At 49.9% G+C, this 18,135-nt stretch overlaps 1 protein-coding gene across 3 annotated transcripts in view; it reads right to left on the bottom strand.

Annotated features, from left to right (window-relative positions):
* The window catches only part of FAM117A (family with sequence similarity 117 member A), a 42,423-nt gene that overhangs the window by 2,638 nt on the left and 21,650 nt on the right, over positions 1-18,135 (bottom strand). For 2 of the 3 annotated variants that reach the window (XM_032616575.1, XM_032616577.1), the window contains exons 2-7: positions 15,009-15,178; positions 6,491-6,586; positions 5,114-5,224; positions 4,559-4,693; positions 2,956-3,157; positions 1,419-1,569 (exon numbers count right to left, since the gene is read on the bottom strand). In XM_032616575.1, coding sequence (XP_032472466.1) covers positions 1,419-1,569; positions 2,956-3,157; positions 4,559-4,693; positions 5,114-5,224; positions 6,491-6,586; positions 15,009-15,178 — 865 coding nt within the window. The remainder of the gene's footprint in view (positions 1-1,418; positions 1,570-2,955; positions 3,158-4,558; positions 4,694-5,113; positions 5,225-6,490; positions 6,587-15,008; positions 15,179-18,135) is intronic. The other variant, XM_032616576.1, reaches the window with a different exon arrangement.

Below are 18,135 nucleotides of genomic sequence, written 5' to 3'. Positions count from 1 at the left end.
AATGGCTTGATTCCCTCCCTGGGAACCTTACACGATGGGCAGCCAGGAAGAGGAAAATGTGGCAGAGGAACCACTAAACATAAGAACTTCCCAGTAGGAAAGTTCATACAATAAAGAGACACCAATGAGCTGAGAATTTCTATCCCCGGACATCTAAGAAAGTAACTGATGGATCGCCACCTCTCTCAAAGGGTTAACATAGGGGCAGGAAGCTGGATGAGATGACTTTAAACCTCTTCTGTCCTTATGAGCCTACAAAAGAATAAAGACGAGCAACAGCCTAACTGCCACAAGCAATTCCAGGTTGTAATTACTCAACTACACTGTGGACTGGGGAAGGGTACAAGAGCCCAGAGTCTGCTTAAGCTACGAGACCTGGCCTCTTCCCCACACACGACCCCAGAGGATCGAGGGTTCTTGGGGAGATGCCAGGCAACAGTGATGATGGGAGCAAACCCTCAGTGCCCCTGGTTTTCTCCATAATTCCCACTCTGGGTTATATAAGTACCTCCTGCTACTACCATGGGTTGTCCTCTCCCTTATCTGAGATACAGATGGAGCCATCAAGGCCCCACACCCTGCCCTAGCTAAATCTCCACTCACACACCATAACTAAACTTCCCCACTGCCATCGAATCCACAGCTTCCAATGTGAATCGGCCCCGATGAATATTACAGTGGCAGTGGGAATATGGTGACCTCTCTTCTTAGCTCCTGCTAAGGGGGACCGTGGGACATTTGGAAAGTTCTGGCTCTTGATTCTCTCTGCTAACGGGAGGGAACTGTACTGAAGAAATCAACTTAAGAATGACTTCTGAATTGTCCAGTCTGGTTTGGGAATATTCCATAGTCCTTACTTGCAAGGACTGGAAATTTCTGTCTGTGAGTTCATGACACTTGAACCACTGCAGCTGCAGGGTGAAGATTTGACTCAGAAGCAATCAGAAAGCTTTTTAGGCTCCCCCTGCCACACCAGTGGGCATGAGGCGCTTCTAAGCTCTGCCTGAAGAGAATTACTAGTATGTTCTCTCTCTGATTATGGTCTAGCAAATTCTCACACCTTCCCCGGGGATGGAAAAAAATAGAAGAAGCAAAGGATTTAGGTTTCAGATCTCTTTCCTTTCCAGCTCCTGCTGCGCTTGTGGCTGGCATGTGGGCAGAGAGCAGGTTTCTATGGAGATCATGATAAGCAAAGACTTAGGTGCTCAGAGGAGGTAATGTCAACAAGTTTGGTCATGGAAAGACTGCAATACTGATCATCTACAGCTGACAATGTCTCCAGGACAATAGGGAGTCAGACTAAAGAGAGGCCTATCAGGTGGGATGCCACAGGGCTCAGCCTGCATCCCTGTCCCTCCCTCGCACATCCTGACCCCCACCGACTGGCTGAGGAACTCACGACCGGCTGAGGTACTCACGTGGCCTCTTCAAACACCCGCACTCTCTCACAGCCTTCAGGGGGTTCCCGTTTGAAGACGTAGCTGTGATTGGGCCGAGGGGAGGAGGCAAAGGCAAGGACTGGAGATGGGCTGCCCTCTTCAAGGAAGGCTGGGTGGCCTGGAGGGGAAGCTGCAAACACAGTAAGGCTGAGTCCCATGGTGCTAAAGGAAGGGCTCCGCTTTCCCAGACTCAGACCTTGGTGTAAAGGGGCGGGACTGGGAGATATGGTACAGTGGGTGGCAGTGGTTATGTTAATCCAGGTTGTTTGTCTACACTCTACCTTAAAACATCTTTGAGGCAGCCTTACAAGAATACAAACCTTGTATATGTGTGGCTGATTCACTTTGCTGTACAGCAGAAACTAACACAACATTGTAAAGCAATTATACTCCAATTAAAAAAATTAAATACCATAAAAAGAGGCCCAATAAAATAATGATGATAAATAAAATAAAATTTAAAAAAAAAGAAAAGAAAACCAGAATTGTAAGGGGGAAAAAAAAATACAGACCTTGTTATACAGGATAAAAAATCACAGTTGAACTGAGGGAAAAGTTGGGTCTAATACCAATTCCATATTCCCCGGAGGTAGACTGCGACTGGAACTCCAAGTCTCAGACTTGAAAGAATCCTAACATCTCTATCTCTGCCTTCTTCCAAGACTGCACCGCCCTGCCTGCCAACATACCACAGCTTCTTCCCTTCCATGGTCTTGAATATCTATCCCTTCTTCCAGGAAGAGCTCTTGTACTGACTCAGACAAGCAATCTTTACTCAACCCAACTTGTGGGATAAGATTCCTCTCACTTTCCACACAGCAAATGTACTTTGCCGAGGTTACAAATATTGACTTTATCTGTATTTGTCTCACATTTATTCTTTATTTCCTATGCTCTGTTTACCTCGGTATTGTTAGGTCATGCCTTTGGCCAGCCTACCTCATGGGGTCGCTGTGAGGATCAAGTTAGGTGATGCAGGCAACAGTGCTTTAGAATGTCAGGATCATTATGACGGGGAGGAGGGACTCTTATCTTGTCCTCTCAGTGACGCAGCCACGGCAGAATAGAAAGTGGAGATTTGGAGTCAGAAAGCTTGGGTTTCGATTTGGGTCAAACTGTGTGACCCTGGGCAAAAGACCACATTCTTTTATTTACAGCGTTCACACCCGCCTTGAGATGTATTGCTGGTAACGGGTCCAGTGGACACCTGAACGGGCTCATGGGCTCTCCACAACGGCATCTGAACCTCAGCCAAAAGACGGGGGTGGGAGGGATTGCTTCTTTGGATTACAGTGAGGATTAAATAAAATTGTAAGTGCAGAAACTTCATATAAATTATAAATTAGAATCTATATCAGGGACCACTATAACGTATGGAATATAGATGACTCCCAAAGATATTCTAGTTGGTTAGTAAGTAAAAACTGCGTGGCCAGAAATTGATGAGAGTTGGAAAAGGGCATGAGATGACCCCATACCCCATGTGGGCCCCGCAGCCTGGGCCTCCCCAGCTCACCTTTGTCACTGGGGATGGACGTCAGCTCCTCGGCTGCACCCTGGTGTTCCTCACGGCTAGTCTGGCCAGAAGGCTGGGGGGATGACAGGGGCATGGAGGGAGAGCTGGCAAGGTTTCCAGGCTCCAGGAGGAGGAGGGGATGATCACAGCTGCCGCTCTGGGGGGGAGCTGGGGCACGGTGCCCATCAGGGATTTCAAGGATCTGCCGAGGAAGAGTGGGGGTCAGGCCTGTCTCTGCAGGCTGGCAGGGCTGCGGTAACCCTTAGGGTCATCCCCTTGCCATTGTCCTTGTCCTCGACTCACAACACACAGTGACAGCAGGACACCATTTCCTCATGTCACTGACTTTCCCAACAGCCCCCAATCTAAGAGACACCTCCTCCTGCTTCTCCCAGAGTGCTTCATTCTTTCCCCTCACAGACAGAACTTTATGACTACATATTTATTTTATGGTTTCATCAAGGTGTTGCCCCCATAAGGCTGTAAGCCTCACGAGGGCAGGGGCCTCCTGTGTGTCAGGCTCTGGGAACACAAAGGTGAATAACACATGGAGGCACAAGAGGGGGCAAACCACCAGGACACTGTAACAGCTATAGGCCGTTGCAGGACAAATGTGCAGATTACTTCCATGTATTAAATACACCCCCCTCATTTTTTTTAACATTCAATGGTACTTGTGTCCACAGATCACCAGTCTGTGTGCACGTGTAAAATCCTACATATATGCACATGAAAAATCAACCAGCAAGTAAATCATAAACTGAGGAGTGTGTCCATTAGAATTATATTAATATTGCCCAACTGGCATTCCGCATTTGTCCTGTGTCAGTATAAAAATGTGCCTGAGGGCTTCCCTGGTGGCGCAGTGGTTGAGAGTCCGCCTGCCGATGCAGGCGACACGGGTTCGTGCCCCAGTCTGGGAAGATCCCATATGCCGTGGAGTGGCTGGGCCCGTGAGCCATGGCCGCTGAGCCTGCGTGTCTGGAGCCTGTGCTCCGCAACGAGAGAGGCCACAAGAGTGAGCGGCCCGCGTACAGCAAAAAAAAAAAAAAAAAAAAAAAAAGTGCCTGAGACTGCAGAAAAGGGAGCAAATAATTCTGCCTGGGAGTGGAGCGGGGGAGAAGGCTGCACAAAGGCAACTGGGCATGAAGGATGAATGCATGTCACCAGGTAGAGATGGAGGGAAGGGAAGCATGACTCTAGTACTGGGGCCCCTTGAACTGAGGCACAGCTGGGTGACGCTGACAGTGACAGTGACGAGTATGCCAGGAACACTGAGCTGGTGCTTTGGCTGAGAGTGATGCCTAGTCCCTTCCTCCCAGCCAGGTGCCTTCCTCCCTGCTGACCCCTGGCTCCTTCTCTTTCCATTCAATGCCCCAACGTCTTCCCCAACTTCACCCACCCGGCTCTGCTGTTCTTGTGGTCAAGTCCATCTGAGTCTAATAAACTCAATTTGTGTTCCTCCCATGGGGTGGTTTGGGCATGTTTCTCTGTTGACACGTGCACAGCCTGTGAGCCCCCAGACAGCACGAGTCCCAACTCCCTGTGTCCAGACTCAGCAAGACGCTGCCTATCTGTGCATCCGGGTGCGGCCCCCACTCACCCGCAGCAGCTCCTCCTCACCCTGCTCTTTCACAAACACCTCCTCCAGCTCTTGGTTGAGCCCTTCCAGGCTCCGGTGCAGGCAGGGGCTCAGTCGCAGGACAGCGGACCCTGAGGGGAAGCTGGGAGGGGACGCCTGAGGAGGAGGTAAATGAAGCCATCACTGAACCCCACCAAGCCCCGTGCAGTTATCAGTTCTGACCAGGGGGTAACAGTCATGCCTACACAGCAGAACCAAGTGAGTAGAGGAGAATTCAGGGACAGTTACCAATTGCAATAGGTCCATTCAGTGGGGTTTTCTCCAGAAGGCAGAGCTTTGAGGGGTCCAGAGTGTGCTTTTAGAGTCTGCATCACGGCCTCAATTGTGCGGGGGGTGGGGATGGAGGACAGAGACATGCAGCACAGCAAGAAACCCTTTCCAAAGTTGCACCAAAACTTCACCCGGCACCCACGTGGCCACAGGCCCTGCAGTGCAGGAGGGCTCACGGGACCCGCCCACCCCACGGGGCCCACCACAGAGGATGACAGAGGGGTGAAGGCTGGGGAAGAGACGTACCCTCAGTGCTCCCCGCACAGCATGGTCCCCTTGGAGGGGGGAGCCCCGCTCCTTCTCTTTCCCACTGCGGCTAAGCTTTGTCCTCTGCAGCTGTTGCTTCAACTTGGTAATCTGGCGGCAGGGAGAGGGGGAGAGGACAGGCAGGTGAAGCAAAGCAGAAGTGCACTGGGTCCTCCCTCCCAGGCGTGGCTATTGCCAGAAGCCCATGAAAATACGTAAAAGGAAGATGGAAGTTAATCTTCCATCTCAAAATACCTCGGTGGTGTTCAAAACTGTGATGATAGGCTCATCAGGCAAGCTGGACACCATAGTAACCAGATCATTGGATTTTTTGAATTACCATGTATTCCACAGATGGCTCGCGTTCCGAAAAATTAAAAATATACAACACTGAAACCATTTTTGTCTTTCGCAGATTCCAAAGGCATGGAATACTACTCTATTAATAGAAATGGAAAATGATGTTTTTGAATTCACTCCTCAAAATACATTCACAGCTATCTCAAAGGCCCTGGGACCAAGAAGGATGGAAGGATTTCCCCCCATTTTAAAGTAGACTGCACTGAGCAAGGAGCAGCCTCTCCAGAAGGAATATCAGCTTCTGTCCCAACTTCACATCCTGTAACAATTATGGAGTATCATCAACAATTTTAAATATTGTCCCTGTCGCATTTGTAATTCTGGACCTACTGGTCCTTAGTGTAAATACTCTGATAATTACAAATTGTAAATACTTTGTATTTCCCACTAGCCTTAAATACTTCATATTCTCTCTCTGTTCTTACAACCAAGAGGGCAGAAGCTACTGCCCCGTAAAGGGTGACGCCGGGTGAGTTGGCCCTCCTGGGGGCTCCCCACAGCATGCCAGGCGGAGCTGGGTTGGGAGCCCTGGAATCCAGTCTATGGCTTTCTCTTCTCACCCTCAACCCCTGTGGCCCTCATGAGAGGGAGGGAGGGCCAGGAAGAAGTGTTTGAGGACACATCATTATTTATCTCTTCTTTTAAAAATAAGGCTGGATGAGTAGTTAAGTAATAAATGAGGTTGGGGGCTTCCAACTCCCAGAAACTCACTCTTTCTCCAGTCTCTGAAACGCTTATCTGGATCCAACCTCAAAGTGAAGTGAGAACAATGGCCACCCCCACCCTGAGCTAGGCTGCTGGAGGGCCAAGCCCCTGCCTGCAGGAGGGTCTGGGCTCATGAAGCCAGGCCACCAGGAGGCTGGGAGGCAGCTATGAAGGCGCCATCTCATTAGGAAAAGGCTACGTCGAGGCAGGTGAGACTGGAAATGTGGGTCCACTTTGGAGCGGATGTGTCCATGGTGCTGGGGGTAGAAGAGAGGCAGCTTCCCGGGCCAGGGAGTCAAAGGGGGCAGTTACCTCTTTTCGGTGGTCTGTGCTGCCCCAGGACGCTGAGCGCTTGTGTGTACACGAGCTGGCCCGCTCACCTTCAAGCTCTTGCCAGGACAGGGGGGTCTGCAGGGAGAGAAACCCAGCGAGACAGAGCAGCTTCTCAGGCTGGCTCTGGGGAGACAGACACACCATTTCCCAGACAGAGGTGCTGGCTCTTTGAAGTCTTCTCTCATCTGCTCATCAACCTCCTGGACCCTGCCAGCCCCTTTTATTCTTTCAGGCTTCTCCACCTGCACTGCCTCTTTCCCAGTCCACATCCTCCAGGAAACCTTCCCTGATGAGCCAATAAGGCCAACCTGCTCTTTACTCTCTTATGACTTTTACACTTGGATTATAGCCCCAACTACTCCAAGTGCTTCTCCCCAGCAGTGAGGACCAGAATTGTCCCTCCCTCTCCCAACCAGTTCCAAAAGAGCACATTTTGGAGGCTCAGGGCAACACTGGCATCCTCGATTCCCTCCCCATCTATGTGCCCAGCACGGGCCCAGATTCCTGGGAGCCTAATGAAGACAAGTTACCAGATGGGACTCCATTAAGGAATCATTAATTGGTAAGACAGGAAAAAGCTCAACAGAGATGCCCCATGCTCTATCCTGAACCAAAGCAGAAGACTTCTGTGAAGTGCAGTACCTCAAGCTTGTTCTGTGATTTTTCCCGGTCCACAGAGGGTTAGGGTCCCCAAAGTCCTCCTGAATACATAGGGAGGGGAGATTTTCGCAAAGGAGGGAGCCAGAATTCTGAACTCAGCCCTGACTCCTGACTCCTCTTGGCTTTATCACAGCTCCTTCTCCTGGGCCCTGCTCTGCCCCTGTGAGAACTTGACTCTCAGTCCGCCATCCTCCCTCCCCCACTGCACAGAAGACAGAGGACCCATGATGGAGGCAGGGGGAGTTGTAGACCCACTTCCTGAGCCCCTAACAGAGGGAGGAAGTGGTTGGCTCTAAGCACGAGGCAGAGGAGGACACAGTCCCTCCCCCCCCCACACCAGCATCCCTACTTCCATTCCAAGGGAGGGGCCCAAGGGGGAAGGCTCTGGTGGAACCAGTTCCTCTCTAACTTCTTTGCACAAGCTGCCAAAACCATGAGGGCCTGGGAACTGTCTCCTCCAACAGATCCGCTGACCTCCCCCGAGAGGTTGTTACAAACAGAAAAGGGGGAGGATAAGAGGGAAAAAGCCCAACAACTCACCACCCAACAGCTGTTAAGAAGAGCTCGGTGATGGCAGTCTGAGCGGGGCTGTGGGAGTAGGCTGCCCTGCACAACAGCTGCAGAGGAGAGGGTCCACAGGGGTGCCGAGCCTTCCTGCCTCTTCCTTCTCCCAGCTGCCCACCAATCAGGGCCTTTACCCGGCCGTGCGACACAGTCAGGGTGAGACAACTGCTAGACTCCCTTCCCTGAGGCCAGCACCGTAAGGGAGACCCTCCAGAGATGCGGCCCCACTATTCCTTCTTTAGAAAAAGGGCAGAGAGCATATCCTCAGGCCTATACCCCAAAGCCTCAAGGTGGAGCTGGCTCTGACAGTAGAAACCAAGCAGCTGGTCTACTTCCAAATGCCTATCAGGGTGTTGGCAGACAGAGCCTCAGAAAAGGCTGCTGCAGATACTGAAAAGAGAGGAGAAGCCCACAGCCCCCTGAATGGAGCAGATGCACGAACACTCCTCCCCTCCCAGGGCTCCAAGCCAAACCTATAGATAAGTAGGTCTGCTCATCAAAGCTGAGTTCCACACAAGCTTGTTGTCCCTGGAAAGGTGGCAGAGACTACAGAGGAAGGGTGACAAAGGCTAAGGTGTTGATGCCTGTTTCTCTTCCTCCGGGAAGATACTGAACTCACAGGTGGGTGGTGAGAAGGAGGTAAAAGCAGCCACATTCAGGTTGCCACTGGTTCTACTAATATCTCTTGCAAACTCTTCAACTGCCTCTTTCTTCTGAGATACGTGAGGGGGTGGAAGGAGAAGTGTAGGCTATCGCTGGAGGCTGGAATGCATGTGAAAACTCATGGCAGCTGGGATCATCTCCTCTCTCAGTCCATCTCACCTCAATCTGCTCGGCAGCATCTCCCAGCAACTATTGCCTACTCTGTAAACTGTGCTACTAAGGCCATCGCTTTGCCTCAACACCCACCCCTGGCCATAGACATCACCATCTTACCCTCCATCCGTGGGCTCTCTGTCCCACAGGCAAATGTAGCTCCATCTCCTTCTTCTTTCCTTATCCCTTGACCTCTAAGCCTGGTCTAACCACCTAAGACGGCCCGCCGTACCAGCTCTTCCCAGCGTTCCCATCAGGGAGCCCTTCCTAGCTGTCCACCTCATGAGGCCTGCTGCCTCACTCTGCATCTTCTCTGATCAGATGGGTTCAGGGTACACATCACTCATGTACTCAACAAAGAGTTACTGAATGCAAACTGTGTGTCAGGTGCTGTTTCAGCTGCCAGGGGCATAGCAAGGCACAAAATGACAAAAATCCTCATCCCCTTTGAGTTTACATTCTAGCTGGAGGCACAGTTTAAACAGTGATAAGTACTAAGAGAGAAATACAGCAAAGAAAGGGAATAGGAATGCTGGGCTGGGGAACATGATTTTAAATGTCAGGGAAGTCCTCAGTGAAAAGGGAACATCTGCTGAAAACATAAAGGAGATGAGGAGTGAGACATGCAGATATCAGAGGTGAGAGTGACCCAGATGGAGGAAATAGCAAGTGCCAAGGCCCCCAAGCAGGAGCCAGTCTGGTGGGTTTGGGAATGATAAGGAGGCCAGTGTGGCTGGGGCAGAGTGGGTGAGGGGCAGAGTAGTAGGAGACGAGGTCTGTAGGTGTGACAGGTTGAAAATGGCCCCCCAAAGAAATCAGGCCCTAGTCTCTGGAACCTGTAAATGTTACCTTACATGGTAAAGTTTTTGCAGATGTGATTAAGTGAAGGATCTTGAGATGCAAAGATTATCCTGGTGGGCCCTAATGCCGTTAAAAGTGTCCTTATGAGAGAGAGACAGAGGGAGATTAGACACTCACAGAAGAAGGTAAGGCAATGCGACCATGGAGGCAGAGACTGGAGTGACGTGGCCACAAGCCAAGGAATGCTGGCAACCACCAGAAGCTGGAAGATGCAAGGAATGGGTCTCTCAGAGAGCCTCCAGAGAGAGTATAGCCCTGCCAACACCTTGATCTTGGCCTAGCGGAATGAATTCAGACTTCTGGCCTCCAGAATTATGAGAGAATAACTTTCCATTGTTTTAAGCCACTAAGTTTGAGGTAATTTGTTACATCAGCCTCAGGAACCTAATACAGTAGGTTATCCTGTGTTTGAAGCTGTTTACATGCTGGCCTTGAGTATTCTTCAGGCAGGCACATGCACAGGTATGGGCTTTGGCCCCTCCAAGGTGACCTAGGAGCATCAAGACAGGGACCATGCCCACCCCTTATTTCCAGTGCCCCTGGGTGGACAGGCCCTTCCCTCCTGGGTCTCACCACAGACATCTGGGCCAAGGTCTCCTTGGAGCACAGAAGAGTCACAGCTAAGGAAGGTTACCCTTCAAAGAGTGACCCTTCATGGCACAATGGGGGTCAAGCCAGGCTGTGTGACAGCACCGTAAGCAGTTGTTCCAGACAGTCCTCTGGAAGCAGGATAAAGCTTGAGCTCAGCAGGCCAGTCATGTTTGTCAAAGGGACTCACACACTGGAACAGATTTACCCAGGGGGAGCAGCTAAGGGAGAAGCAGGGCTACTTACTGGCCATGGTGGCGTCAGCCAACTCTGCAGATGATGCTCGGATTATGCAAAACTGGATGTGGGTTAGACCACAGAAGCTTTGCCTGGGATTCTGAAGTCCCAGAGCAACATGTGGGATAACTGAGTGAGGGCGAGGACAGCTTTATAACAAGAAGGCAGGGGTGAGATGGAGCCCAAACCCTCCAAAGTGGAACCCCTTTCTCTGCCCCCCACTCAACTAAGCCTCTACCCAGATTCTGAGACAGGAAGAGTCCTGGTCCTTGCTGTTTCCAGTGACCTTGGCTGGGCCCTGGGAACATAACCCAGTGTACCTATGTGGATGTGTAGAGCAGCGTGGTGCCTGGCCTAACATATATGCTCAGTAACTACTTGCTGAACTGAAATTCAGCAGGGAATCAGCCTCTTGGGACTCTGGCCAGAAAAAGAGGCAGGAAAGGCTCTGAGGGTGGTCTGCCGGCCAGCGCCGAGAACTCTAGCAGCAGGTGGCCAAGGCCACCATCTGCGGCCCTACGGTGACTGTGCAACCCTCAGATTTTCCATCATGGACCCATTTTCAAATATTCTATGCTGATGTCAAACCATATACTGAACAACTGGTCCTGCTCACCGGTTTGGGAAATAGGCACTGTGCCCAGGCCCTCACACCCGCAAAGAAAGGCCCATCATAAGCAGACTGAATCGTGTGTCACCACCAAATGCTGAGGCACTGGATTGGGAAAAAGAGGAGGACAGCACACAGGTAGGGAAAGTCACAGAAAGGGAAGTCTTCCCAAACAAAGCATGCCACCTCTGCCTCTGCCCTTCAGGACACTCCATGAAGTTTGTCAAGGACTTAAGCTAACTTTTTTCCCCAAAGGGTAACTCAGGCCTAAAGAAAAAAGGTCTCTCATAAGGGCATCCCTACCTCACCTGGAGCCTGCAGAGGAAGTGGGGCTGGGGATGAGCAGAATGGGGGGCCAGGCAGAGCAGGCACCCAGGGTCCCATCTGTCTCCAGGATGAGAACACCAGCGGGGGAACTTGGCTCCAACAGTCATTCCAGCTGTGGTGAGACCACTTCCTCCCTCCAGAAGAGTGCGAGAAGACCCCCCGCAAGAAGGGAGGGGTAACTGCAGCCACCAGCATGTGCTGCCAGCCCCCATCCCGGCCCCGGGCCCAGGGCCAGGAGTGGCCAGCCCACAGCTCTGAGTGACCAGCTGACCTGGGGGAGGGCAGTCAGGAGAGGGGAAAACAGATTCAGATTTACCTGGACGATCCTGACAAAGTCCTCCGAGACACAAAGAAACCTCCAGATGATGGTGACACCACACAAGAGCCTTCCTAGTCCTCGCTGACTGGCCCCTCTGCACCCAGCACCCACTGCACCCAAGCTGTTCCTTACACCCACCAAGCTGACCTCTGGGAGACCTGGTCATCCGGCTCCCATCACCCACCCTGGCTCAGAACATGTAGCAGCTCCAAAGCCCTCCTTCCCCGATGACCACATTCACACCTCCTTAGGAGAACCAATTTCCCAAATAAGATCCATCCACCTCTCTTCCTCACTTGCCCCAAATATTTGGGTAAGCCCGCTCTCCATGTCAGACTGCAAGTTGCTTGGGAACCACCCGTGCTATCCTTTGCGCCTGCCTAAGGGCTTAAAACACAGCTAAGCCCAGGGAGGGAATACTGGGACTGTTGGCAGCCTGCTGCAATTCGAGAACCAAGAGCTTTTAACCCATCTTCTGCCTTGGGAGAAGCCTTGAGGACGCAGTGTGCTGGGCTATCTAAATGGCAGGTGTTCTGATATGAAACGTGCAGGGCTCTTGCCTGCTCTAGGGGGTTCAGAGAGGGGAGCCGAGCTGCTCAGCCTACACCATGACTATGGCTACTGTCCTTACTGCAAGTCCTGCCCCTGGGAGTGCCAGGCTGATGAGGTCTCCAAACACACTCTGGCGGCTGGCTGGGGTGTGTGTGGGGCTGGGTCGGGGGCACAGATAAGACAGCAGAAGTGAGGGCCTGCCAGGTGCAGTGGAGGTACTTCACTGGTGTGGCTAGAAGAGAAAGCGCAGAAGGTGGGGGTAGGGGTGGGAACAGCCCCCCTCGAGCTCAAAGCAATTAAGGAAATGTGCTGGCATCATCTATTTTTAGTGACTTAACAGCTTTCAAGGACTTTGGTAGATCTTGCCTCCTACCTTCCCTCCACTCTTCTCTGCACCCCCTTGTGTCTCCCCCATAAAACCTCTCCCTCATCTCCAGTCCCTTCTGGGTGATGTAGCCGTGCTCAGTAGGGAAGGAGCACCAATTTCTTTGGGAGATGTTGAAGAAGGCAGCTTGTGCCAGACCAGGGTGCTCAAGCAAGAATTTGAATGGAGCCCAAAACCTAGAAGCAGAAAATTCCCAGAAGGCCAGGAATGAAAGATGGGCAGAGCACATACTGGGGTTTGGATGCCCACGTTGATCAGAATTCTCCCACCTCCTGACTGCAGCCACAATATTGACAGGTTGCTAAGGGTTCCTCGAGGGCTGGAGCCCAGCCCAGGGAAAGAGGAAAGCTGCACAGCTCGGCCTTGCCAGACCCGCGGAGGCGCATCGCTGGCCTCTGTCTTGCTGTGGCAAGAAGCCCGGACTTGTTATATAAAAGATCTGGCCTGCAGCTGGAGCCTGAGCAAAACACACAGCCTAGAGCCCATGCCTCTAAATCCGGCCAGGGAACATCTGAGGCCAACCCTGCCTTGAGTTGACAAAGAGAACGCCATCTGAGGAGTGGGATGGAGGCTTCCTAGAAGGCTGGTAGCAGGAAATGACAGTGACGGGGATACGGGGATAGGTAGGTGGGCTGCATGGAAGCCTGCCATCTGACGAAGGGGGATGTAATCATGAACTTACACAACCAAAGCAACCTCAAGTCCTGCTCCTCCAGGAAGCCCTCCATGACTAGACGCATTATTTGGACTAAACACTCTCTCAAAAGAGAAAGGGGTGTGTGCTCCAGGCACGTGAAGGGGAAGTATAACCTATCCTACTTGCCCTTTTCAGGGGACACAGGGAACAACAGTGTCTGGGGCTTCCGGGAAGTCGGTGTGCTACCTGGAGCATACTCTCCCTTCACAGTCTGTTCCTAGATCTAAAGAATGCCATTGGACTTCCCTGGTGGCGCAGTGGTTAAGAATCCACCTGCCAATGCAGGGGACACGGGTTCGAGTCCTGGTCAGGGAAGATCCCACCTGCCGCGGAGCAGCTAAACCTGTGTGCCACAACTACTGAGCCTGTGCTCTAGAGCCTGTGAGCCACAACTACTGAGCCCACGTGCCACAACTACTGAAACCCGCACACCTACAGCCTGTGCTCCACAACAAGAGAAGCCACCGCAATGAGAAGCCCATGTACTGCAATGAAGAGTAGCCCCCGCTTGCCGCAACTAGAGAAAGCACACACGGAGCAAAGAAGACCCAACGCAGCCAAAAATAAATAAATAAATAAGTAAATTAATTAATTAAAAAAAAAAGAGTGCCATTAATTTTAACTGCAGCAACTCTTGTTGGTCCAAGGTGGCATATTCCTATGAGAATTCCCCTCCTGTAAACTGTGCCAGACATTTGGCCCCATCTCATCCTTTGGCTCCCTGTTCACTGGCCTTCATGGAACTGGCATCCAGACGCACCAAGGTCAAATCTTATTCTCATTTCCTTGTTCTCCACTCTGACATGCCAAGAACAGTACTGGGCATTCAAACATTCACTAATAACATTTGAAAATGGATCTCATTTAAAAAATAAATAAAAGGGACTGCGAGATGTGCTCCGCAGAGGAGGACAAGGGAAGCGAGCGCACAAAACCCTTTCCCATTTGGCCGGCACCCCACCTCCAATCAGGCGGGGCAGGCACACTCCAGCGACGTGCAAAGGAAGAGTGACTGGCCCAGCATCCCCCAGGACATGGGCTGCCTCTCCTCTGAGCCTGTGTTCTCCCCACCCTGTTTCCTCTTCCCTGAGAACAACTCATTTGTTCTGAAGTTGAACAGGAATGGGCTTAAACTGCATCAAAAGGGAGAAGATCTGACTCTTAAAAACTTAACTGCTGAAAATGTTGAAGTCCTAAGTCAGATGAAGAGATATCTTTGTAAAATTTCACATATGAGATGACTTCTTGCTCAGGCTAACACTACCTGACTCAAAAGCTGACCAATGGACTGGATGATTACAGAGATCCCTTCTAAGTTTAGGATTCTTAATGAAGAGAAAAACCCTAAGAGGGGAGCTGGGCTCCATCAGACTCAAATGGGGCCACCGAAATCCCAGGCAGGGCTGCTGATTAGGGATCAACTCTCCATTATCTGAGAACTTTCCACTCCTCTTGCTCTAGTGGGATCTATCCTGGCTCAACACACTTTCGGGCCACCTCTTCCAGTTGTCTGGGGAATGCATACTCAGTTGAATGTTGGTCTGTTTTAGCAACGTAAATCTCATTTATTAAAACCTAGGATAAATTCCAAAATCAACTCTTGTATACCCACACATGAATACTCAAAGCCAAACTGATAAACCCAGATTGCTTCTCTCTCCCACCAGTCAGGTGGAATGCAAACTCATTTTCAGGTAAATTTATGAAGAGAACCAAGTTGGTTAACATGAGATGATGAAAAGCTACATGGTGCGTATGTACAGCCAAAACCCAGGACAAGTGACATCAATGACTGAGTATTGGTAAGTCGACCCAAGGCCTCCTCGGCCAGCCCACCACCCCACCTTTATCCCTTATCCCATTAGCAGAGAGCTTCATTACCTGGGTGGCCTTGTCATTGGTACAGCAGGTGAAGGCCCCATCAGCATCTCGTGGCCACTGGCCCAGAAGGTAGGAGCTGAGGATGGTGTCCAGGGAGAACGTACGCCGGACCTGGGGTGGCTGAGGCCTACACACTGGCTTTTCTGGGGCCACGGAACACGGGACACTGGCTGGAAGAGAGCACAGCCCACACACCTGGACGTCAGCATGGAGGCAGCAGACACAGTAACCAACCTTCCCTCTTTTAGGAAGCCTCACCGGACTGCTGCATCTTCACTTATATTCACCTCCCTCCTACAGAATTTGAAGCAGCCCATAAAAGCACATACAGCGTGATGAAAGCTCTCCTGACTTATCCAGCTGGTCTTTGTCACTGGAAACAATTTACACCATTTCACGCTGGACGAGGGGTTACTTTACACATGTCTTCTTTCTCCTGTTCCTAATGGACTACAGACTGTGAACTCCCAGGTCTCCGCACTGAGTTTCCTGAGAGCAGGACTGTTTCCCATCATTAAAGAAGTAACTGGAAGTGGACAAAAACCAAGTTTGCCTCCATCTTTTATCCTGCCTTTTATTTCCTTTTATCTCCTGCCTTCTTCCAGCACTGATTGCAAGGCTCCTATGTACAAATTCAACCCAGTTAACTGAAGGACTCTTCCTATTTCCTTCAAGACCATTAGCTCCAGGGAACTTAGGTGACTGAGACAAAGAGAACGACATAACTACTTTCAACTATCCAGGATCCAGGAGAATATCCAAGTCTTTTGGTTCTCTCCTCTGTCTCTTGACTTCTGGCTAAGTAGAACAAAAATAAACCAGTTACAAATCCACTTATTTTTCTTTTTACCTTGATTAAAGCTTTCTGGGGGAAGGTAAAATTTGAAACTGTTGCTAAAATCTAAGCATTCTGGAATCATCTGTAAGTTTCAGTCATCTGGGTTGACCGTGTTTTCCGCAGCCACATTCAAAACACACTACTATCTTAAGGTCTGTAAGGCTCTTTCCTTTAAGCAGAGCAAAATGCTTTCACATCTGTACTAATCTCTTGATAATTCATGTGTGCATTAAGCACAGCAAAAGAACTGGGGACTGTAGATATAAATAAACTTGAAGAGCTTTATATTAAAAAGACACTAACAGGTTGGCAGGTTCCTCAAAAAGTTAAATATAGAATTACCATACCATCCAGCAATTCCGCTTCTAGGTATATATACAAAAGAATTGAAAAGAGGGTCTCAAAGAGATATCTGTATACCCATGTTCATAGCAGCACTATTCACAATAGCCAAGAGGTAGAAACCGCCCAAGCGTTCACTGACAGATGAATGGATCAACAAAATGTGTTCTATACATACAATGGAGTCTCAAAAAGGGATGAAGTTCTGAAACATGTTATACCATGGAAGAAACTTCAAAACATTATGCTACATGAAATAAAACCGACACAAAAGGACAAATATTGTATGATTCCACTTATATGAGGTACCTAGAATAGGCAAATTCATAGGGACAGAAAGTAGAACAGAGGTTACCAGGGGCTTAGGGGGAGAAGGGAATGGGGCATTATTATTTAATGGGCACAGAGTTTCTGCTTGGGGTGATGAAAATATTCTGGAAATGGACAGTGGTGATGGTTACACAACATTGTAAATGTACTTAATGTCACAGAATCATAAACTTATAATGGTTAAATGGTAAATTTTATGTTATGTGTGTTTTACCACAATAAAAAAAGGAGAGAAACACTAATAATACTATCTACCTTCTCCAAATCCATTTAAATATTTACACACATTTTGACATAGTATAATCAATACGAAATGTATTACTTGATATTCTGCTTTGTTCTACCCATTTCCAAGTATCAACAATCTACATATCTGTCGTTTTTAAAGACTACATAATATTCCACCAAGTTGATATACAGTGGTTTGCTTAGCCCCTCCCATATTATTGGACGTTTGAGAGGTTTCCCCCACCCCAATTTGAATATCATAAATGTTATTGCATAGATAACTTTTAGTCTCAGGTTTTATCTAATTCCTTACATATTTCTAGGTCATTTTCCTCAGCCATCATATAGTAATGTGCTCATTTAAAACAAACTAAAGGGACTTCCCTGGTGGTGCAGTGGTTAAGAATCCTCCTGCCGGGCTTCCCTGGTGGCGCAGTGTTTGAGAGTCCGCCTGCCGATACAGGGGACGCGGGTTCGTGCCCCAGTCCCGGAAGATCCCACATACCGCGGAGCGGCTGGGCCTGTGAGCCATGGCCGCTGAGCCTGCGTGTCTGGAGCCTGTGTTCCGCAACGGGAGAGGCCACAGCAGTGAGAGGCCCGCGTACCGCAAAAAAAAAAAAAAAAAAAAAAAAAAAAGAATCCTCCTGCCAACGCAGGGGACACGGGTTCGATCCCTGCTCCGGGAAGATCCCACATGCCGCAGAGCAACTAAGCCCGTGCACCACAACTACTGAAGCCCACGCGCCTAGAGCCTGTGCTCTGCAACGAGAAGCCACGGCAATGAGAAGCCTGTGCACTGCAACGAAGAGTGGCCCCTGCTCGCCACAACAAAGCCCATGCACAATGAAGACCCAACACAGCCAATAAATAAATAAAAATAAATAAATTTATTTAAAAAAATAAATAAATTTTAAAAAATAAATTAATTTTAAAAAACAAATTAAAAATGACTTATAAAAGTAGTGGGGGGGTGGTTTCCCTGGTGGCGCAGTGGTTGAGAGTCCGCCTGCCGATGCAGGGTATGCAGGTTCGTGCCCCGGTCCAGGAGGATCCCGCATGCCGCGGAGCGGCTGGGCCCCTGAGCCATGGCCGCTGAGCCTGCGTGTCCGGAGGCTGTGCTCCGCAACGGGAGAGGACACAACAGTGAGAGGCCCGCGTACCGCAAAAAAAAAAAAAAAAAAGTAGTGTGGGGAATTCCCTGACAGTCCAGTGGTTAGGACTCCTCACTTTCACTATCGTGGGCCCAGTTTTGATCCCTGGTCAGGGAACTAAGATCCTGCAAGCCATGTGTTGCGGCCAAAAAAAAGTACTGTGAATTGTGGAAAATTCAAGAAATATGCAAACAAACAGAAAAAACTGCAAATCTCAACACCCAGAGATAATCACGGA

This window comes from Phocoena sinus, chromosome 20, assembly GCF_008692025.1.
Source record: "Phocoena sinus isolate mPhoSin1 chromosome 20, mPhoSin1.pri, whole genome shotgun sequence".
NCBI lineage: Eukaryota > Metazoa > Chordata > Mammalia > Artiodactyla > Phocoenidae > Phocoena > Phocoena sinus.
The sequence above is the reverse complement of the archived record's forward strand: the minus strand, read 5'-3'. Positions and strand labels throughout refer to the sequence as shown.